Here is a 24118-nt window from a genome sequence, read left to right as displayed (position 1 = left end):
GGAATGCAGCAAGGCCAACACCTTGCTTTTAGCCCCATAAGACCCTTTTGGACTTCTGACCTCCAGAACTGTAAGATAAAAAATTTGTGTTGTTTTAAGCCACTAAGTTTGTGGTAATTCGGCACCAAGAAATAGGAAACTAATAACAGTCATATAACATTTACACGTTTAGACAGACGATAGTTTATTTAACCAATTGTCTATAGATGGACTATCCCCTATCTTCCTCAATGAACGGTCATATACATAGAGCTTAAGTGTGCAGATAATAGCTAAAAGGTAAATTCCCAGAGGATACATTGCTGCTTCACAGAGCACATATATCTCTAATTTTGCTTGGGGCTGTCACTGTCCTCCAGAGAGTTTGCAGTACTTTGTAATCCCACCAGCAATGTATGAGTGTTTAAAGTTAAAACATCATGTATTAAAAACAAAACTATTCTTGATAGCAATGAGTTTGTGTTTGCTCCTAAATTTCCAAAGTATACTAGAAGCCCTGCTCAAAAAGGACATGAAGGGAGGAATGAAGCCAATTCAAGTACACAACATAAAACTAACACCTCCACCCAAAGACCATGCATCAGCCCCAAATTACTATAAGGCCTACCTGTAAAGGAGTCGCACAAGTATAAACGGTATTTTGTTGAACTGTCTGTAAATGTTTTATCAAATGTTTAGGACCAATGGACCAGCCAAGCTGGAAAAGAAAATTAGGTTTGAAAAATGAATCTAATTGTAAGTACCAAATTTGATAGAGTAGGTAAGCTTAATGTAATTATTAGATATATGCATTTCTAGAATGCTCACACTATGAAAGTAGTGTAGTCTTAGTAGTTAGAAACATTTCAACCCTGATCATTTTGTGGAATAGTTTCCAACTGGAGTCACTAAATTCCGCCTTCAGAAGGTAAACAGTGCCTGCAATCATTATTATCTTCCCTCTCTTTGATTTGCTACTTCTAATATTCTGGAGGTCTAATAACCAGTAAAAAGCTTGTTTGACTTTGGGCTTCCCTGGTGGCGCAGTGGTTGAGGGTCCGCCTGCCGATGCAGGGGACGCGGGTTCGTGCCCCGGTCCGGGAAGATCCCACATGCCACAGAACGGCTGGGCCCGTGAGCCATGGCCACTGGGCCTGCGCGTCCGGAGCCTGTGCTCCGCAATGGGAGAGGCCACAACAGTGAGAGGCCCACATACCACAAAAAAAAAAAAAAACTTGTTTGACTTCAATATAGGTAAAAGTAACTCTGAATGAGGGCCGTAAGGGAGTCTTCCATAATTTGGTTCTCCAGCCCTCATTTTTGATACTGTCTGCTTCTTAGCCAAGTTTAGAAGAGGTGAAGTTGGAAGATAACCAAGTTTCAATTGGATCAATTGTGATTGTACTACATAGTGCAGTGGTTAAATGTGTGGATTCTGAACCTAGACTTCCTGTCCTGGCTTGAATTCGAATTCATTAGCAAGGTAACCTTAGGCAAGTTACTTAGCTTCTCTGTACTTTAGTTTTATTGTCTGTAAATGGGAATAATAAATTATACCCACCTCATAATGTGGTTATGAGAATGAAAGGAATCAGTATGTGGAAAGCTCTTAGAACCTGACACATACTAAGTGCCAAAATGTTATCTATTACTTTTTCTCGTTTTATATTAATATACAGTAATCTGAACATTCTTTGCAAAGAAAAGAGTACCATTAGTTGGTTACTTATAAAATTTAAAAATTACCTAATTTTTCTTACTTTTAAAGGAATGATTAAGTCTCAAAAAGGATAAAGGCCAATATGAAAACTGAATGAGTAAATAAGCAGATCAGTAAGTATAAAACCCTGGGTAAACTGAATATCTATGCATTTAAAACACAAAAAACTCTACAAGAAGTAAAATACAGGCCTGTTTTCAAACAGTTAAATTCTTCTTCATCTTACCTTCCAGCCAGTGACACTGAAAGTCTTTCCAGCACTTCCTATCGTTATTGTTCTCTCCCACATACCTGGAAAAGTGGCTGAACAGAAAAAAGAAAAAAAAAAAAAAGGTTAGATAATTGCTTTATAGTCAGTCTACACTCAGTATAATCTAAAAACATAAATGCCTTATAGTCAGTATAGTTATTTCAATAGGTTTTTTTAGAGATAATTTAACTTTAACCCAAACACAGTTGAAAATGTTACCATGCTTGAAAACATTTAAGTGGCAAAATTATCTCCCAGGGCAGGAATGGCAGAGGTGCCAGCAGGCAGCGCTCCAGGCCGGTTCAGTGCTGTGGTCACAGGAGCAACAGCACTCAGTGCTCAGCGTTAGTAGTAACTGGGTGCCCAGCATAATCATTCTGTGGCACAGTTTTGCTTGTGGTTCTGGCTAGTGTTTAGCTCACCTCTACTCTGCCCATTTTCTGAGTCTATTTCTACAGGATTCCTAGGGCAATGGTTCTTAAAATACAGTCCCCACACAGCAATAGCAGTATCACCGGGGAACTTATAAGAAAGGCAAATTCTTGGATCCTCAGAAACTCTGGGGAAGGGCCAACGATCTGCATGCATGTGTGTGAGTGTGTGTATGTGTTTTATAAATAACTTACTGAGATATAAATCCCATGACATATAGTTCACTCGTTTAAATGTACCATATCCACAAAGTTAAGCAACAATTACTACAATCAATTGTAGAACATTTTTTTTCACCCCAAAAGAAGCCCTATACCTATTAGGTATCAACCACTAATATTCCCATGGCCAGTAATTTTAGCACTTATGCCTGAATGGAGCTTGTCTAACACATGTATTTTCTCTGTAATGCACAACACAGCTTTCCTGCTCCTAGAAGCATTAGACAGCACTTCAGCACTATATTTGGGGGCCATTTAAAATAGCAAAATCACTGTGAAAAGAACACTTGCTTATAGAACAAGCTGTAATAAGAAGGCAGAGTGTTGCCTTGTTGACCTTAACTGGAAACATCCATGTCAGGCAACTCAAATTTTTCACCCCTCTGGACATGTCTGCAGATGAAGCACTCTAGTGATTTGGGGGTTACAAATGTATTTTAGTGAGTAGATGAATTCACAAATACAGATTCCATGAAAATGGCAAATGACTATATAAAAATTTTCAAGTTGATTGATACCTTTAGTAAAATCATTCATTCACTTATTCATACACTCATCAAACATTTATTAGCAATGATCAGGTGCCAGGTACTAAGCTAGGTCTAGAGGAAACAATGACAAGAAAGATGCAGTTCCTATCTTCAAGGAGCTTAATGTCTAGTGGGGGTTGGAGACAAGAAGAACAATTATATTACAGTGTGATAAGTGCTATAATAGCAACAGGCATGGAATATTCTGCAAGGATAGGAGATGGTGTTAGGGGTAGTTCTCTGCAGTCAGTAATGCTTGAGGTGAGACTTGGATGACCACATAGGGCTTTGCTGGGTAGAGAAGGGGAAAAAAAGGTGTTTTGGACAAAGGGGATGCAGGTATCAAAGTCATGGAGGTATAAAATACAAGAGTTGGTGAATTCCGTTGGACATCAGTAAATTATTCCTCTGTTAATCTGAGAATGCTACCTACAAAACTGTTTTTTGGATTCCTCAAGTAATTTAGTTGTGAAATTCTTCACGTGCAATTCCACAAGTTTTTCACCTTTTTTTTTTAGAGGTACAATAGATGCTCTTACATTGTTCTAAGAGTGTTGGTATGCACAAAGGGAAAATAAATACCCATTTCTGGGGGGCTAAGTTACTGTCTTCTTGAAGTAATCTTCTCATAAGCAAGTTAAGTGCCTACTAAAATGTAAGATAGCTAAAGAAAGTTCCAAAATGGATACATATGCAATTTTAGCCTATCACGAAATACCTGTCAACATTTGTAAAGGCAGGAAAACAATATAAATCAGAGAAGTTACCACTGTATTCTCTGTGAAGTATAAGAAAACCCAAAAAGACAAATCAAGAAAATATTTAGAGGGTCCATTCGAAGAAGGAATATTCTAACATTTGATGTAAATAACCATATCCTTTCAAGTTTTGAGACATTTCTAGTCTTCTATTTAGTCTTCTAAAATATTCCAAAGGACACGACAGATGTCGCACTTTCCTACTTGATCACAGAAAAATCCATAATGCAGATTATCACTTCCTTTAAAATAATAATATATATCCAAAATCAGGAAGGCCTATTAGTAAAAACAATATTTAGAAATAAATTCTTTGAAAATAAAAATTACCCAAACTAATATAATACTAATATGTTTTAACAATAAGTTATACATGAAGGAAATAAAAACTATGCACACATCAAATGTAGGTTTCATTCACAAAATATCAAATCTGACTATAGCATAAATTTAAAAGGAGAGCTAAGTAATTTCTTGATGGCTATTTTGACCATATAAAAGAGGATGTCTTTTTTCAAGGAGTAAGCTGATCAGCTAAATAATTTACAAGGAATTTTATACTAATTTTCCAAATATCAATAGATTAGTATATAAATATCAGTGTATTAGTATAATCTCTTCCAGAAGAGAGGTTTCATTTGTTGACTGTAATGTCATTTTACTGAAACCTGCAGAAATCATTTGAGTCAAGAATCTGATTCAGTAAGAACAAGTTCTACTATTTCAATAAAAAGGGCCCTAAGTAATTTAAAACATCTGAATGTCCATGTCCTCTCCATCTCAGAGATCTGGGGAGCTACAGAAGTTAATGTAAACACATAAGCAGAGCAGATGACCACAGCACTGCATGTGAATATAGTAACCTAAAGAAATAAAAAAAATCTTTGCAGGTCTGATGATTTTAAGAAAACGTATCCAGTTCCAGTATTGGTAAGTTTAGCTTGCAGTTATACCTGAAAGGCAGCTGGTCTTTGTACTTCTCATTTATGATCCTTAAATCAGCCACAGCAGCTATAACAGTTATTCACAGGTGACTTAGGCTTCATTAGAAGTCAGATAAAGATGAGAGATATGATGAAGAGTGAAAACTACACCAGGAAAACTGCCTCTGTGACAACATGAAGATGATGCTAATTTCATGATGTATGGCCAGCAAGCCTTACTGTATTATATTAAAGAGCTACTATTGCACTCTGTAAATTGATGGAAGAGCCATTTAGCATCTTTCATGTAACAAAGGCCACTGTATTTAATAGAATAAGTTTTCACACATTTGTACTCTCTAAATAATGAAATAGTGAATTCATTTTTTTCTTGTTTTAACTTTATGAGTTGTTAAAACAACTAAAAAATCTGAGTTGAAAATATGTATCTTTAGGAAATAACATCATCATTTACACTTTTACCATGAAGGGCTTATAATATAAGGTTTAAACAATAAATTTCAAGATCATTTACAGTAATATTTTGGAAAGAATATTGCTAAACTGAGTTAACTAAATTTTTTAAAGCTTTGAGTCATTGCATAGGCATGAACATTTGTAAAACATGTAAAATGTTAAGTATAAAATTGTATTTATTCATTAGATTGATACCTCTTCCACTCTCTGCTTAATCTAAAAAAATTACCAAAACATTAATTGTCCATGTTGGTCTGATTTTCAACTGGGAAGAAGTTAGTGACCTGAGACAGAGATCATCAACAAGATGTGAGAAGGTGAGCTGTGATGCAATTTTGACAAATAACAAAAGTCTGCTGCGCTAAGGCACCATATCTTGCAAATCTCCGACCCTCTTCTCTGTTTATACATTCCTTAGAAGATTCATTCTCTTCCATGGGTTCCACTATCAACAACATTTTGATGACTGCCAAAAATAAATCCCTTCACAATTTGATCCTGACGATCAGGCCTATAATTCTACTTGTTTCTAGACATCTCCTCCTCTATGTCTCAAAGACACTGAAACTTAGCAAGACTAGAGTATGAGAAGCAGGAATTTCCTTTGCTCAGCTCTTCCCCATAGATCTGTTCCTCCTCCCACATCTCCGTCCCTCGGTAAGGGCCTCATCACTGCCTAGTGGTCCAGGCTAGAGATCTCAGAATCACACTTGCTTGCTTTCCCACCTTCAAAGGCTATATTCTGTGCCCTATAGTTTTTACTTCTAAGCAGCCCTCATGTATCATCTCCACCGCCAGGGCATCTGACTTAAGATCCTCACCTGTAGCTGGTTCTTACCTTTATAAAACAAATCCAATATGGAACTAATTACCCTGCCTCGTCACTACCTGTTGCAGTAGTTCTCAAAGTATGCTCACTGGTACCCTGATGATCAAATTAATTATTGACTTTTTAAATAGAACTTAAAAAAATCAATATTAAGTTTTCCACAAAATTTTCTTAAGCCACAAAATTTTAAGCACTTAAGGTAAGTGCTACCACTTATCTGATAGTGAATGCTACCAACAGTGAAACAAATGAGCATTAGAAAATGAACATTAATGGCAAAAATCAGAAAAACTCAGATGTATTTGTTTCAATAGCACTTTGTTACAGGTAAATACACACAGACTTGTAGTTTTTACACTGACTTCTAATTACTGAATTTCTGTTAAGAAAATTGCCTCTAGTTTCATGATGAAATAAGTATGTATTGTCACTATTTCATGATGTGAACATCATGACTTTAAGATGCTCTATCACTAAAGTAAGTTTCAGAACCACTGACCCCCTCAATGAAGTTTAAACTCTTTATCCTCATATATAAAGTCCTTCAGAATCACCCTACTTTTCCACTCTCATCTGTGCCAGTTACTGCAACACACCCTTCTACCACTTAAGTATATCTTGATCTTTCATGCCTCCTTGCCTCAGTGCATAAAACTTTATCTGATAGGAATTTTCTTTCTATTTCTCTGCCTAACTAGTCCCGTCTTTTGCCCACTCCTTTGTTGATCACCTGAAGCAGATGCTTTCTCCTCTGTGTCTCTACAACAATTTGTAATTTGCCGCGGATAATTATGATATGTGCAAAAACTATTTATATATAAGTGCACTAATTTTAAAATTTATTGGTTCCTGCCAGTGATTTTAGTTATCCTTCCCTCACCCTTTTCATACTTCCTATTCATTTTATTCAACAATTACTTTCTGACTGTCTACCATGCACAAGACACTTTCTGGGAACTAAGGAGTCAGAAGAGACCAAAACATTTAAAAATTCCTACCTTCTTGCAGGTTCAAAGTAAAATATATAGATGCTGATATTTGTTATAGAGGAAAAAACAAAAACAGAACGGAAAAAGGACAAAGAAAATGCTGGAAGGAGAGGTGTAACCATCTTAAATGTTGTGGTCATCAAATTTGACATCTGGGGCTTCCCTGGTGGTGCAGTGGTTGAGAATCTGCCTGCCGATGCAGGGGACACAGGTTCGTGCCCCGGTCCAGGAAGATCCCACATGCCGCAGAGCGGCTGGGCCCGTGAGCCATGGCCGCTGAGCCTGCGTGTTGGAGCCTGTACTCCGCAACAGGAGAGGCCCAACAGTGAGAGGCCCGCGTACCGCAAAAAAAAAAAAAAAAAAACATTGACATCTGAACAAAGACCCCAGAGAGGTGACAGACTGAGCCATTTGGATATCTGGCAAAAAGTGTTTCCAGGTATAGGTAGGGCAAGTGCAAAGACCCAAAGGTTGCAGCCCAGTTTATAACCCTATAGTTGATATAAGTTTGGATTACCTCAGAAGACACTGTGGCTTTTGTGAGATGGCCCAGTAGTAATGGTGAAATTCCAGGCAAGGGCCACACAGCAATACCTTACTGTCATGACAATGTTTTCCTGTTGACCTGGCATTTTGGCAACCTGCTCAGGAGGGACAGACCAGTTCAGGAACAATTAAGTTCCCTATGTCTTATATGCCAAGTAATAGCTAGATTCTTGAAAAAAGCTAAAACTAAAGGCAAAAGTACTACTTCTCTGGTTTCATAGTTTTATAGTGTGATCCAAAATCTCGTCTCCTAAGTTTGTACTGCTTGTCCTTCAATCTGCTCCTAAATTCACTCAAGCATCATTCATTCAAGGCCCATTTTTAAGCACTCACAGACATTTACCCATTACAAAGACTCTTTTAAAGCTCTTCTGGGATCCTTTCCAATCAGATGTTCCACACGTGCCCAAACACATTTAGATTTGTGATTCTATGTAATAATTGGTACCTATTTTAAAATGCTTATTTCCAGTATACACAAGCCATTCATAAACCTCATCACTGATGCAGAGTGTGTCATATTTGATGCAAAGGTCAGCAATTACTTGGAGTTCCTCTTTGGTATACACCTACACATATGAAAGGAAACAAAGGAGCAGAGCCAATTATTCAACATGTGAGAAAATGATGGACCAGAAGACTGTATAAAGATATCAAAGACTCACCTTGCCAAGGGGGTTATGCGGAGTATTTAGTATTATAGCTTTGGTTTTGGAATTAAATTTGCTTGCCAGTTCTTGAGGATCTAATGTCCAGTCAGAACTAGACCATTTTTTCCCATCAACAAGTTTCTAAGCATGAAGAATGAAGATGTGATTTAATTCAGTTAATTTATGTTTGCTGTCCTACAAAAAAGTAACCTAACAAGGAAAAAAAAGTAGAGAAAGGCATGGCAAAGGTAACTGAATAGATGACAAAGAAAGAAAAGAAATAGAAATAACTAAGCTTTACTCTGCCTTAGGAGCCCAACAGGATGTGAGTTCCATGCTCATACCTGTTAATTGGAAACATGAACTCTGTCAACATTAACGGCTGTGAAAGTGCCTATATTCCTTCAAAGGAGCCAGCTCTAACTATGGTTAACACATCTGATACTATAAGACTAATAGAAGATTCTGTAATTCACCTTGTATCACTTATTTTGATGAAAATTTTAAAAAGACAATGGATCTATACTGTATTCCTAAAGATAAAAGCAGAATTTAAAAAAAATTACTTCATTCAGAATTCAATAAGCATTTATTGAGCACCCAGCATATACCCTACACTGTTAGTCACTGGGGACCAGAGCTATAAAAGTGAGTCAGAAATGGTTTCTGACCTGGTGGTGCTCAGTCAGTAGGGGAGACACATAACCACAAAAAATAGTATTACACACAATGTAGACGCTGATACAACAGACAGACGTGCAAACACAAGATAAAGTAATAAAAGATCCCCCTTTAAAGTTGTTACCTTCAGTCATAGTAGAGATATATAGTAAATCCCAAAATGTAATCAAAGTAGGAACTTTACTGGCAACAAAGTCATGGTATTTACAAAACTTCTTAAAACATGTGAATCATAGGGGCAAACTTACAGATCTCAGGGGAATAAAAACAGGTATTGCTCCAGCCATTCTCACCATGGGCTCATAGCAGTCATAGAAAGGCACTATCACTATGACCTGGAATAAAACCAAATAACACAACATATTAATCATTAATCCATTTAACAAATATTGTGTACATACTATGTGCAAGGCACCATACTACATGCTGAGATGCAGCAGTGTAGAAAGCAGGCTTTGTCTTCTCATATCTGAGTGAAAAAGACCTTGGGGATAAACTTGTCGGGATCCTTAATTGGAGCCCTTGATCTCTTAGGGAGATCTGTGGATAGGCTTGCAGTGGGACCCTTGGAATTGTATGTAAAATTTTTTACATGCATAGGTATATTTTTCTGGGGAAAGGGGTCATAGCTCTCATCACATCCTCAAAGGGATGTTCGAGCCAAAAACATTGAGTTTAAATTTCAAATTAGAAAATAAATGATCAGTGGCAGAGCAAGACCATAAGGAAAGAGAGCACTGCAACTGACGCTCTCCGCTGTGCAGTACTAATTTATAAGTATTATCCTGAGAGTAAAGACGTTTATCGTTTCTCAAAAGCATCCCTAAACAAAAAGCGTATGCAGGTAGACAGCATGCTACTGCTAATGTCTGATAACCACAATTTCCCTCCAGATGACTTATATCTGGATCCATTTTTCCTAGCCCCTTGAGATATACTTCCTGTTCCTTTTCTCCTACAGGCTCTCTCTCAATCACTCATGGCCTGGCTTTCAGGTCAGTGGGCCAGACTAACCTGTCCAGTTGGTATTCCTTCTTCAGTATGCCAGCCTGGACCTAGCATCCCTAACTTTTTGCTTTTCTATAAGGAGGGTTTGAACACATAATTTATATCCATTGTACACATTTGATTTTTCTATCTTTTTTAAACTTAGAAGTATTTCACAAAAATTTTAATATTATTTAGTTTTAGCACTTATTATTTTAAAGGCTATTTGAGAGTCTATTGAATTCTAGAACAATTTTGTTATAGTTTTCTTGTATAAATAACAGTGCAATGTTCACTTGTGACTATGCACAGTATCTTTTTAAAATCATTTGCTGAATAAATTCACATGATTGCTACTGCTAGACTAAAGGGTATAAACATGTTTTATGGTACTTTATATATATAGTCAAACTGCTTGTGAAAAATCTGGCAACAATTTATAATTTTACAAGTCTACACTAAACTGCCGCATTTAAGTTTGTGTTGGTTAAATTCATGGTACCTAATTATCACCCTAAATTTGCACTTTTTACTGCTTGTACTTCTTTTTCAAGGCCTTTCTCATTGGAGTCATAGGAGGCCCTTATATTCTAAAGCCCCTTTGTTTGTACTAGTCATCCAACTCACACTGAGTAGTTCCTATACAATGTGCTATGTGTTGGGTACTGTGGAGGACAAAGAAATGAGCCAGGAATGAATCTTTTCCTCAAGTTCTTAATTAGACTATGAAATTCTTGGGGACTAAGATGACCCATCTTTGTAGCCCTGGTGAGAAACAGTGCCTGGTACGAAGTGAGAGCTCAATGAAGGAAAGTAAATTGGGAAGGCAGCGAGGTGGAGCTGAAGAATATACTTAAACATGCTTCCCTGAAATTTCCTTATTTTTACAATGGAAATAATTCCCCTCTCTTTTTGAAGAATATTTACTGAGCACTCACTATTTCAGGTGCTAGCTCTATAGCGATAAACTAGTTTTCCTGGAACTTACATTCTCCTGCAAGACATTTATAATAAATAAGAAAACAAGGAAGTAAATCAGCTAATTTCACATAGTAATAAATACTATAAGGAAAATAATAGGTCAGTATGATGGAAAGTGGTGTGTGTGGTTTCAAAATATTAGATAAGATGATCAGGGAAGAAAGAATAGAGGAAAGAAGGCCAAGGGCTGAGCCCTAGGACACACCAATAAAGTGCAGAGTAGGAAGAAGCAACAAAGGAGTAACAACACCAAAGTCTCAGATAAAACTTTCAACTACTTTATAGGAATAAAGGAGATTACGTATATGAAAGTATGACTGTACTTCCTTACCATGTCTCCTTAAGTAGCTTACTGTTTGGCTGTAGTAGAGTAAATTGAGATGTAAAAGGATAATGTAACACAAAGTAACAGGTATCTTTCATAAAGAAGGTACAGATAAAGTGCGGGGAGAATTCAAAGAAAGGAATTAACAATACAGATCACGGCACATATTCATTCTTCACACCCAGCTTAACCAACACCTCTCTAGAGCTTTCCAGACCTATATTAGCAGAGTTGATCACTTCTTCCTCTTGTCACCATGGTAACTTATACATTCCCCACGACCGCCTAGAGCATTGCATTCCTCCTCATCTGTTTACAAGTCTATCTCCTCTACTAAACAGGGAACCCCTTCCACGCAGAAACCGTCTTTTAAAAATCTCTCCCACAATGTCTAGCATATCCTCAATAAATTCTTTATAAATGAAACAGGTGAGGAAATACTGAAGCAGGGGTATTGGAATGATAATGGGGAATTAGGGGCAGAGCTGACTGAGGTCAGTGCCAAAGTGGGTTTTATATCACGTCACTAAATAAAGAAATCACTCAGCCTTCTTGTTATACATCCCTCACACAGTGCTGCTAACAATACAGGGTACAAAAAGACAGGGACCAAATACTTGTTGATTGAGTTCGGATTAAAGGTTATTTTAGCAGTGAAAACTAAGATTCATTTTCCCGCATCACTGCTAGCCCCTTTTACTTCTCTTATCTAAATAGGCTGTAAATATAAGAATAAATGACATGCAACAAAATGGATGAATCTCACAGACAAAATGATAAATGAGAGAAGCCAGACTCAAGAGTACATACTGTATGATTCTATTATATCAAGTTAAAGAGCTGGCAAAATGAACCTATGGTGACAGAACACAGAAGAGCGGTTACCTCTGGAAGAATATAGACTACGGAGGGGCAAAAGGGAACCTTCTGGGTTGCTGGAAATGTACTATATCTTCATCTGGTTTGTGGTTACATGGAGACATACATACACATATACATGTAAACATTTACTAAGCTGTACTTAACATTTGTGAACTTGACTGCACATAAATTATACTTCAAAAATGATTCAAATAAAAAAGAGTATAAAATAAGTAAAAATAAAAGCAGGACAAATGATAGTGATTAATATAGGCAACATGATAATGTTAATATACTTACTTCATCTCCCTCATCAATTAATCCTTGAATGGCATTAAAAAGAGATCCATATGCTCCTACTGTCACAAGGATTTCTTTATTTGGATTTATTTGATTTTGATAAAACTTTTCATATAGGCAGGACAGAGCTTTCACAAGTGATGGATGACCCTGTTGAGTAAAAGGAAGAACAAAACCTTAAATTTAATTATGGGACCTACTTCTTTGAGATAGTTTGGCTCTAAAATGTAAGAATTTTTAACATCTGGGTTTTATAATTTTCCAATTTGTATTTTTAAATGGCAATAAATTAAAATATCTTTTTTCCTATTTTCAGAGGGTTCCTGCATGAATGGTCATGAAGACTTGTGGTAATTGTTTTTTAGTAGAATCTATGAAATCTCTGGATATCCTAGGCATTCCACCACAGAAAGATGGAGGTTGTGCTGAGGTAGAAAGAAAGAAAGTAACTAGTTGGAAATAGAGAATATTAAGTAAGAAGCCAGTGCTGAGGCTGCGTAAGTTTGAAAGGGAGAGAAAATATGTCTAAAGTGAATATTCTCCTTCCCTGCTTGTCGTAGGACCTCATCCTGGAACAACGGTAAACGAAGGGCCAAGACAGGACTGTGGAGAAGCTCGAAGCAGGGGACAGCTCATCCTAGGAGATAAGGGTAAGGGTGAGTGTTCCTCTGGTTATCAAGTTGGGACAGTTGGTTCCAGAAAGCCAATTACGGAGAAGTGGTAGAAGTACATTCACGCACAATACAATATAAAATACAAGCTCACACCCCACATAGTCCTCATATACTTACAAAGCCCCGTGTGTACTGATTCAGACTATCAATTGCTGCAATCTTTGATAATTCTTCCTTTACATATACAGGAGGGGATATATCTGGAAGGCCTTGGCCAAGATTCACAACAGAGGGGTCTGCAGCCAACTTGGTAAATTCAATCCTAAGGTAAAAAATACTAATATTAGTAAGTACTAAAATTACAAAGTTAGCTGTTTATACCTCATAGTCTTTAGAAACTGAAAAATAAGACTTAGTTTAGTCTTACAGATCAAACAAAATTAATGAGTTCACGACAAAAATTTTACCGTCTACAAAATGACTTTACCCGGAAAAATTATGGCTGAACTGATGAACTTAATGTTTCTTACAAATCTCAGTTCCATGATGCCCATATTTTAACCACATAAATATTTTTCTCAACCATCTGCTGCTAGGTTCTCTTATCAACCATTAGAAAGGAGGGCTAATAGGAAAAGTTGATGGATTAGAAGGTAAGTTCCACAAGGGCATCCACCCAATCTGTCATTTTCTCTGTCCATTTCCAGTGCCTAGCTCAGGACCTTTGCTAAGTGAATAAATCAGTGTATGAATCATTATTTCCTTCCATTTCCACTGAATGGATGAATTAAAATAAGTGGTTTTATTTATAGACTATAGATACAGCTAAAAATTCCCAAATAAGGATATAAACATGTGGAGGAAAAAAACTTCACCCAATGATTATTGTTTATTCTAATGTACTCACCACACATTGCTATCAAGGCCTTCAATTCGTTTTGCATTTTTGAATTTCAAAGACATTTTCTGAAAGATATAAATATTGAAAGGTTTTAAAATTTCTTTAATCAAAACAAAAATGTGGGCTTCCCTGGTGGCGCAGTGGCTGAGAGTCTGCCTGCCGATGCGGGGGACACGGGTTTGTGCCCTGGTCCGGGAAGATCCCACGTGCCGCGGAGCGGCTGGGCCCATGAGCCATGGCCGCTGAGCCTGCGCGTCCGGAGCCTGTGCTCTGCAACGGAAGAGGCCACAGCAGTGAGAGGCCCGCGTACTGCAAAAAAAAAAAAAAAAAACAATGCCAGAAAATCATGGGTAACTCTTGCTTTTCCCTATTTGCACCATGGAAAAAGCAGTACTGTAGAGATAAATTCTAGACGCCAATACAAAGTTCCGAAGAGGAATTCATCTCCCACCTACTGCTCTAAGGAGTGTTTTTCCTTATGAACCTTAGATGTTTATCTTCTCACCTAAGAACAAAAATATCACCCTAGCCTAAAAAATAAATCAATTTAAAGGCCTGAACTATACTGAAGAGAACAATAATGATACTAAAAAAAGTCAGTTTAAAGAAATATCTTGAGGGGACTTCCCTGGTGGTGCAGTGGATAAGACTCCGCACTCCCAATGCAGGGGGCCCAGGTTTGATCGCTGGTCAGGGAAGTAGATCCCACATGCATGCTGCAACTAAAAATCCCGCATACCGCAGCTAAGACTTCGCATGCCACAACTAAGGAGCCAGCGAGCTGCAACTAAGGAGGCTGTGAGCCGCAACTAAGACCCAGTGCAACAAAACATATAAATAAATAAATAAATACTTGAGTCATGCTGTGAAGATCATTTTAGGCCAGGTGTACTAACAGTTTCACAATTAAGTTCCTTGTATAGCATACAGGAAGCACCAAAACAAATGGTTTTAAAACTACTTAATAAGGAGTTCTAAATAATAATAATAGTAGGTAACATTATTGGGTACTAAGTATGTACGAGGCACTGTTCTAAGTGTCTTAAATAATTAACTCATTTAATACTTACAACAACTCTATGTAGTGGTTCTATTATGAGCCATAATTTACACATGAGGAAAGTGAGGTACACAGAGGATAAGATCATGTAACTTTACATCTGCCCAATTCACGAAACCTAGTAGCATTTAAACCCAAACAGATTCAACTCAGGATGTGAACCCAGGTAGTGTGACTTCAGAACACATATTCAGTACTGTTTCCGCATACTGTCTTTTACTTAACAAGACCTTTGATTACTAGAATGCTGTCTCTTAAAAAAGTATATTAGAGGGCTTCCCTGGTGGCGAAGTGGTTGAGAGTCCGCCTGACGATGCAGGGGACACAGGTTCGTGCCCCGGTCTGGGAAGATCCCACATGCCGTGGAGCGGCTAGGCCCGTGAGCCATGGCCGCTGAGCCTGCGCGTCCGGAGCCTGTGCTCCGCAACGGAAGAGGCCACAACAGTGAGAGGCCCGCGTACTGCAAAAAATAAATATATATATATATATATATATATATATTAGACATTTAGGTCAGGTCTACTCACATCAAGCAAGTTAGGGCTGGGGTATAAAAATATTAAAAGCTAAAATTATGGAAGAGCATGCAATTTTTTAGTCCTTTAGAGTCTAAAATTAAGTTTATATTATCTCTCAAAAGCACTGAATTAGTTTTGAGTTCATTGTTGCCAAGCTGCTGGAAATTTAAAAAAAAAAAAGATTGGCAGCATTTTTGCAAAGATTTTCCTAATAGAATATTAAAGTAATTTTAATTCCATCTGGGAGGGAGATAATGATAATGGTTATTAAACAGATCATTGTTCTCATCTATTCCCAATAATGGAACCAAGAAAAATATCTTTTTACTCTCATATTTTTAATCTTTGAAACTCCAGTGAAGTAAATCACACGCAAATTCTCCAGAGGTTAATGTGCCTTCCAGAACAGCCTAATGATTAAATGCCCACCTGAACATGATGCTGTTTTAGAGACTACAATTATAAAACTAAAACTCTGAGAAAGATAGAAAAGGTATTCTAACAGTTGTTCTTTGTCATCTCTAAAACATGTTTAAAGTTAATGATTCATTTAATCTATGACTACAAACACAAAGTAGAAATTCATATATAAAAGTGAGCATAGTCTACAGTAGATAATTTAGACAAAGTCCAATTCCACCTAAAATATTTGGATAATTGCAGTCAAAATGCATTTTTCAGATTTAATTTTCTTTAACATTTGTATCTAGATGAGCCTCTTCTCCCACGACTCTCTGTGCCTCTGTTCCTTCCCACTGTATACCTCAACCATTCTGACCTGTTAAATATGCTATAGTCTTCTCTCACAAGCTCCGTATGTGATCCTTCCCTTACCCAAAAGGTCTTTCTACACCAATGTTTCTCAGCCTTTTCTTTTTGTCACCACCGTGCACCCCCCTCCCCCAACCATGGAGACTTTTTAGACATTTTTTCTAATCATGTCTCCCCCGCTCCCTCATTAAATATTAAGGAATAAGATTTTGTCGGATAGAATTGAGCTTTGGATGATCACAAAACATTGTAATAACCAAGATTTATTTCACCTGCCAAGCACCAGTTTCTCCCTCTTGGGGGCAATAATGCCCCTGTTAAGAATGCGTGTTCTGCATTCGATCTAAGCCCTGCTCTCCAAAACCTCGTCCCTTCACTTGGCTAACTCCTATTCCACCTGCCACCTTCAGTTCTCAAGTTAGACTTCATTTCCTCCAAAGAGCCTTCTCTGATTCCTCAAGTCATGGTTAGATGCTCCTGCTATGTGTTCCTATGACATGAAGCATTCCCAGCATTTACTACATAACATTGTCTTTTTTTCTGTTTATTTGTCTGTATTCTTCCTTAGACTATAAGCTCTATGAGGACTATTTCTAGGTTGTTCACTGTTCACTGACTCTGTATTAATCGGATTTCTCCAGAGAAACTGAACCAACAGGATGTGTGTGTGTATATATATATATATATATATATATATATATATATAGCGATTTATTTCTAGGAATTGGCTCATGAGATTTGTGGGAGCTAGCAAGTTCAAAATCTGCAGAGCTCCAGCAGGCTGGAGACCCAAGGAAGAGCTCATGTTGCAGCTCGAGTCTGAAGGCAGTGTGGAGGCAGAATTCCCTCTTCCTGGGGGAACCTCAGTCTTTTTTTTCTCTTACAGCCTTTAGCTGACTGAATCAAGGCCAAATTACATTATGGAGGGTAATTTGCTTTACTTAATGTCTACTGATTGAAACGTTATCTTACCTGAAAAATATCTTCACGGAACAATCTAGACTGGTGTTTGACCAAATATCTGGGTAGTGTGGCCTAGGCAAGTTGACAGATAAAATTAACCGTCAGAGTGTCCAACACACAGTGCTATGCCTAGCACATAGCAAGCTTTTAATAAATATCTGATGAATGAATGAAAAAAAACCCACACATTAGGAGTGAACTTATGGTGTCAGCTACCTTAAGTTAATGCTTCAGTAACACATGACCCCAAAGTCTTGGTTGCTTGAAATCATAAGGGGTTATTTCCTTCTTGTGCTACATATTCACTGAAAGTTAGCTGTTGCTCTGTTCCATGTCACTCTAACTCTTGAGACACAGGCTGATGAAATAGCCTCTATCTGGAATATGGCTAGTTTCATGGCAGAAGGAAAAAATTCTTAACAAGTTTCTGCTTAGATGCAGACACATCACTTCTACTCACATTTTATTGGCCAAAGCAATTTCATGGCTAAGCCTGACACCAACATGGCAGAAATGAAGTCCGGAGTTATAATGAGATACGTAGTTATTATGGGTTGAATTGTGCTCCCCGCCCCCCCCCCCCGCCCATTCTTACATTGAAGTTTTAACATCCAGTACTTCAGAATGTGATGTTATTTGGTAATAGGTTCATTGCAGATGTAATTAGTTAAGTTGAGGTCATTAGGGTGGGCTCTAATCCAATGTGAATGGTGTTCATATAAAAAGAGGAAATTTGGAGATAGACTGGCATACAGGGAGAATGCCATATGAAGATGAAGGCCGAAATCAGGGTGATGCTTTTAGAAGTCAAGAAACACCAAAGTTTGTCAGCTAATCACCAGAAGCTGGGAGACAAACATGGGACAGATTCCTCCTCACAGCCATCAGAAGGAACCAATCCTGCCAACACCTTGATCCTGGACTTCCAGCCTCCTAAACTGTGTGGTAATACATTTTTGTTGTTGAAACCACTCAGTTTGTGCTACTTTGTTAAGGCAGCCCAAGGAAACGAAGATAGCAGTGAAATGTATAAGACATGCTACAATGCCCAAAGACATCAAGATTCAGCAGTAGGTGCAAATGCTCACTGTCTAAGAACTATTGTCCAGAGTAGATCCAGTATTAGGAAAAGAAAATAAACCTAAAATCCTATGGGGAATTAAACATGAGCCCCAAGTGTACAATGGAACATCTATAGGGCCTGTATAATTTCTGGGCAGCTAACTCCATGAGGTGGCTTCTGTTCCCAGGGAGATTAATACCTGGCATACATATACTGAACTGCTATGTTATAAATGCAAAACTGCTAGGGTCTAATAAGCAGCATCTTTTGTTGTTAATGTGAAGCTGAAAAAATGCAGTTCTACAGAATCACCATTAAGTTCCACTCTTGGCAGAGATAAGAAAAAGCTTATTGTTATTGTCTTTAAAATGTTTACTGTACCTGTCAGAATAGCTATCATCAGGAACCTTCGTGCACTATTGGTGCGATTGTAAATTGGTGCAGCCACTATGGAAAATAGTATGGAGGTTCTTTAAAAAAATTAAAAATAGAACCACCATATGATCCAGTAATTTCACCTCTGAGTATTTACCCGAAGAAAACAAAGACGCTAATTTGAAAAGATATATACACTCCAATGTTCACTGCCTCATTATTTACAAACAGCCAAGATAAGTGCCCATGGATAGACAAATGGATAAAGAAGATGTGGGGTGTCTGTGTGTGTGTGTGTGTGTGTGTGTGTGTGTGTGTGTGTGTGTATATACATATGTATATATTAAATATGGTGTGTGTATATATATACATATATACACACACACACATACACACACACACATAGAATATACTCAGCCATAAAAAAATAAATAAAATCTTACCATTTTTAACAACATGGATGGATCTAGAGGGCCTTATGCTAAATGAAATAAGTCAGACAGAGAAAGACAAATACTGTATGATCTCACTTATATGTGGACTCCAAAAAACAAAACAAACAGAAAAAACAAATGAAAACAGATTCACAGATACAGAGAACAAATGAGTGGTTGCCAGAAGGGAGGGGGCGTGAAATAGGTGAACGGGGATTAAGAGGAACAAACCTCCAGTTATGTAAAATATAAAACATAAGGATGTAATGTACAGCATAAGGAATATGGTCAATAATATTGTAATAACTTTGTATGGGGACAGATGGTTACTAGACTTATTGTTGTGATCATTTCATAATGTATACAAACGTCAAATCATTATGTAATACACTTGAAACTAACATAATATTGTATGTCAAATACATTTCGACTTAAAAAAAAAATGTTTACTGCAATGGTACTGGAACAGGAAAGTCTGGAAAGAAGAAAAAAATATTACCCATTATCCTAAGACTCAAACATACTCAAGTTTCAGTTGTATGTAATTTGAGGGCCCTACCTGTTTGACCTGATGCATTTAGATGGGATAGGACAAGTGTAGAAAAAACCCAAATGGTGAGCTGAAGCTGGGGAAATCAAGGCTGTCAATATCTGTGAATCACAGGGTATGAGTCAAGTATAAAAAAGATAAAGAATGCAAGAGGGCTTCCCTGGTGGCGCAGTGGTTGAGAGTCCGCCTGCCGATGCAGGGGACACGGGTTCGTGCCCCGGTCCGGGAAGATCCCACATGCCGCGGAGCGGCTGGGCCCGTGAGCCATGGCCGCTGAGCCTGCGCATCCGGAGCCTGTGCTCCGCAACGGGAGAGGCCACAGCAGTGAGAGGGCCGCGTGCCGAAAAAAAATATTTAGAAAAAAAAGAATGCAAGAAAAGGCCAGAAACAGAAATTACAAAGCTAATTTTTTGAGAGGTGAAGACAATAACCAGGCATGGGAAGCAGATGGACTGAAGTACTTCAAGACTAGGCTGGAGCAGAAAGGGAGCACCCGTATAATGGGCATGACTTTAATGTGGTGCCAGGCTGCTGGGGTAGCCTAAACATATATTATCTTTTAGATCTATGAATTAGGCATTTATAATTGTGATCACATGTGAGTTTTAAAAATTTTTTTGCCTTTTCTCTTGACGGAGTATCTTAAACATTTTATGAATTTTCTTAGTCATCATAAAATTTTCAACTTTAATTAGTAGGTAATATTTCAGGTTATGAATCACACCTTACTCCTTCATTCCCCTAGTTTGTGCATTTATTATTCAAGTGTTTGGCAATTTTAGGTAGTATGTTTCTTCTGTATAGTATGTGGTCCCTGCTTTGTTTCCTTCAGTTTTAGTTTGATGTGGAAAGTGAATGTTTAAACAGATCTGTTTCAAAAAGAAACGTTGTGCCTCTTTCCCTTTGGGAAGATGATGTATTGACACATTACCAGTTTGAGAGTCTGCTAGAAATTTGATAGTTCCCCAAACTGACTAAAAAGAAACTTTGTTATACTCTTTCCTAGCTTGGAGAGTGAGAAACAGACCAGTGCATAGATGCCTTTGAAGCTCCAAAACTATATGAATCAGATCTCTTAGTTGCACAGGCAGAAACTCAATCTCAACAGCTTAGGGAAAAAAGGAATTTATTAGAAAGCTCATGTCACCATGAGAAGGTAAAAGGTGCAGCCAGCATCAAGGGTAACAGTGAAACCAGAAACGTAAACCTCATCAGGGCTCTGCTTCATCTACTTTTCTATGCAATCTCTGTCTGCTTTTCTCCACATGAGACAAAACACAGTTATACCTCCCGATTTCACCACCACAGAGGGCCTGAGAGTTGCCTTCTCTGGTGCCAATTTCAAAAATTCTAGGGAAGGGCTCTGAATGGCTCCTCCCCCCCTCCCCGATTTAAAAAGTACTATATTAATATGCCTGTTAAGACTATAATGAAAAGATATCAGAGCAGTGTGAAGCAAGATCATGAGAGAAATAGAGATGTAGTCAACCAAGGATGCCATTTTTTTGGATGCTTTTTTTTTTTTTCAAATGTACTTACTACCCAATCAAAAAACGGTATAGACCTGACTCCCCATCTCCAGCCCCTCTGGATGTGCTCCCTAAGCTAGAACCTGTCACTGCCCCTGGTAGTATCTTTACAAATACACCAGCGCCTAACAAAACATATGTTTGGAATGGGGAAAAGAGCATTTTCCAGAAAGATAGGAGGAACTGCTGTCCTTAGAGAATGGGAGGGGGTCCCAGGTCACAGCAGTCTATGAAAGTCCATCTAGAAGGGAAGGCTGATAGGGAGAGGGGTACAGACACCCTACTTCTATGGCAGAGCTGAAGGTATGCGGTGTAAATGTCTATGTCTGGAACAGAGAACCGGGGAAGAGGTGAATGGAGAACCAAATTCTAAGGCAGGGGTGAAATTAAGTTTCCTCCTATATACCAATGCATTGATTGCAATCTCGTATCTCCCTTATATTTGAACTACATTGGCTTTCATTCACTCATGGAACAAATATTTCTTGAATACTTATTTTATACAAGGCACTTTTCTTCGTGGGATATATCAGTGAGCAAAACAGACTAAAATTCTCTATTCTCATTGAGCCTTTCTTCTTTCTATGCCTTAAACACTCCAGGTTTGTTCCCATCTGTCACGGATTATATTACTCTGTATAATTATTCACCCCTCCTTTTCGGAAGGAGTGACTTTGAGATTGGACCTGTGATTTGCTCTGGTCAATGGAATGTGAGTGAATGTGACATATACTAGGTCCAGGAGAAACATTAAAAGCTGTTGCATGGTTTGGCTCAGCCTCTGGTTCTTCTCTCCTCTACTGTGCGAAGACCATGACTCAGGTAGGGGTTACATTTTTACCTTAGATCCTGAAATTTAAAAAAACACATAGAGTGCAGCTGCAACCTGCAGCAAAGCTACAGCTGACTTATAGCCTACATAAAACCTGAGTGAGAATGGGACGGCTAATGTTACAAGAAGGTAAGATTTGGTGGCTTTTGTTACAGCAGCAGAGCTGACTGATATAAAAGCTTTTGCAATTGCTGCGTCCTCTGCCTAGAATGCCCTCTCTTAGGTCTTCATGTGGCTGGTTCCTTATGTCCTTCTATTCGATATGCTCTCTATTCAAATAGAACCTCCTCAGAGAGGGCTGCCGACACTATATGCCCTAACGTTACTCACCCCCTCTCTCCCACTAGTACCACCAATGGTTCTAGCAGTTTTCTCTATTTCATCTTCTTATGACATTCGCAACTACCTAAAATTATTTTAACTTGTAAATGATCTGTCTCTCACTAAAATGAAAAATTCAGAAAACAAGACTTGTGTTGCTCATTGCTGTATCTCCAGGATCTAAAATCGTGTATGAAAGGTAATGTGTTCAAAAGTATTTTTTGAACATATGAATGAAATCCTACCTCTTTAATTATCCTCACGTTGAATTATTTCAATGGCATTCTGCCTCTAATCCATCATTTGCAGTGCTCCAGAGCTAAACACTTAAAACACAGCCTGGGTGATGCTACTAGCTTGCTCTAAACTCTCCAAAGACTCTCCTCAGTCCATGAAACGTAACTCAAATTCGAACCTGGCACTCAAGGCTCTTAATCTCCTTTCAGCCTTCTCTCACTCTGTGCTGCTGCCTCATATACAGTGACTCAACAGCATAGGACCACTTGCCACTCTCTAATTACCTTCAGTGCGTTTTCTGTTTCCGATGCTTCTATTCAAGTTCTTCCCTCTGTTTGAGATCATCTTCTCCATAATCCCCACTGTGGTTGGCTCAGAAATGACCTCCCCAAAAACATCTGCATCTTATCCCTGAAACCTGTGAATGTTACCTTATAGGGCAATATATATCCTTATATCCTTGCAGATGTGATTAAATTAAGGATCTTGAGATGAGGAGATAATTTTGGAATATCCAGGTGGGCCCTAAATTTAATCACAGGTATCCATATAAGAGGGAGGCAGAGAGAGATTATACACACACAGAGAAGGCTATGTGAAGATGGAGCAGAGAGTGGCTTGAAGATGCTGGCAATGAAGATTAGAGTGATGTGGCCGTAAACCAAAGAATACCAGCAGCCATCAGAAGCTGGAAGAGGCTGGACTGGATTCTCTCTAGAGCCTCTGGGGGGGACTCTGGGTGACAATGATGTATCGAGGTAGGTTCAATGTTTGTAATAGTTACACCACTCACGTGAGGAATGTTGATAATGAGAGAGGCTATGCATGTGAGGGCCAGGGGATACATGGGAACTCTGTAGGTTCTGCTCAATTTTGCTCTGAAGCTATAGCGCTCTTTTAAAAAAAAGTTTATTAAAATTTTAAAAACTTAAAAAAAAAAAGAGCTGCCGGGGTATTGTGAAATCATGTTCTCTTTCTCCCTTTGGACAAAATGCTGTTCAAGCAAGCAGACACTGACAGAATTATCTCACAGGTAATAGATGTTAGTTCTAAGGTATGGCTCTCCATTCAAAAAAGCAGACAAATTACATTCTTTTGCCACTAGATGGCACGGGAAAATAACAGAATGTTCCTGTAATGAAAAAACTGAAAGTGGAAATGCAAAGTAGGGATGTAGACTTAAAAGACTCAACAAAATATAAAACACTCACATACATGTTACCCAGATTCAGTAATGATATCAAGATTTTGCCTCATTTGCTTCATCTCTTCTGCTTTTCCTTTTCTTTCTTTTTTTTTTTAATTGCTGAGTAATTTTAAAGCAAATCCTAGACCTTAAGTCATTTGCCACTATATACTTGGTATATATCTCTAAAAAACATTGATATTCTCTTATATAACTTCAATGTCATCATCACAGCTCACTAACAATGATTCCTTGATATCATCTAATACCCAATCTACAGTCATATTTCTCTAAGTGTCTTTAAAAATATCTCTTTACATTTCTG

At 38.0% G+C, this 24118-nt stretch overlaps 1 protein-coding gene across 14 annotated transcripts in view; it reads right to left on the bottom strand.

Moving 5' to 3' along the window:
- KYAT3 (kynurenine aminotransferase 3) overlaps positions 1–24118 on the bottom strand; it is a 54504-nt gene that overhangs the window by 16499 nt on the left and 13887 nt on the right. For 6 of the 14 annotated variants that reach the window (XR_002173200.3, XM_019920035.3, XM_019920036.3 and 3 more), the window contains 9 exons: positions 17276–17338; positions 13961–14019; positions 13231–13375; positions 12440–12589; positions 9234–9320; positions 8320–8445; positions 8103–8223; positions 1926–2002; positions 608–697 (listed from right to left, as the gene is read on the bottom strand). Coding sequence is in view for 13 of the 14 variants with exons in the window: in XM_019920035.3 (XP_019775594.1) it covers positions 608–697; positions 1926–2002; positions 8103–8223; positions 8320–8445; positions 9234–9320; positions 12440–12589; positions 13231–13375; positions 13961–14019; positions 17276–17338 (918 nt within the window). In the remaining variant the exon portion in view is untranslated. Of the gene's footprint in view, positions 1–607; positions 698–1925; positions 2003–8102; positions 8224–8319; positions 8446–9233; positions 9321–12439; positions 12590–13230; positions 13376–13960; positions 14264–17275; positions 17339–24118 lie in introns of all 14 variants that reach the window. The other 8 variants (XM_073787660.1, XM_073787670.1, XM_073787664.1 and 5 more) reach the window with 4 other exon arrangements.

The sequence above is a fragment of the Tursiops truncatus genome, chromosome 1, assembly GCF_011762595.2.
Source record: "Tursiops truncatus isolate mTurTru1 chromosome 1, mTurTru1.mat.Y, whole genome shotgun sequence".
In the NCBI taxonomy this organism is placed as follows: Eukaryota; Metazoa; Chordata; class Mammalia; order Artiodactyla; family Delphinidae; genus Tursiops; species Tursiops truncatus.
The sequence above is the reverse complement of the archived record's forward strand: the minus strand, read 5'-3'. Positions and strand labels throughout refer to the sequence as shown.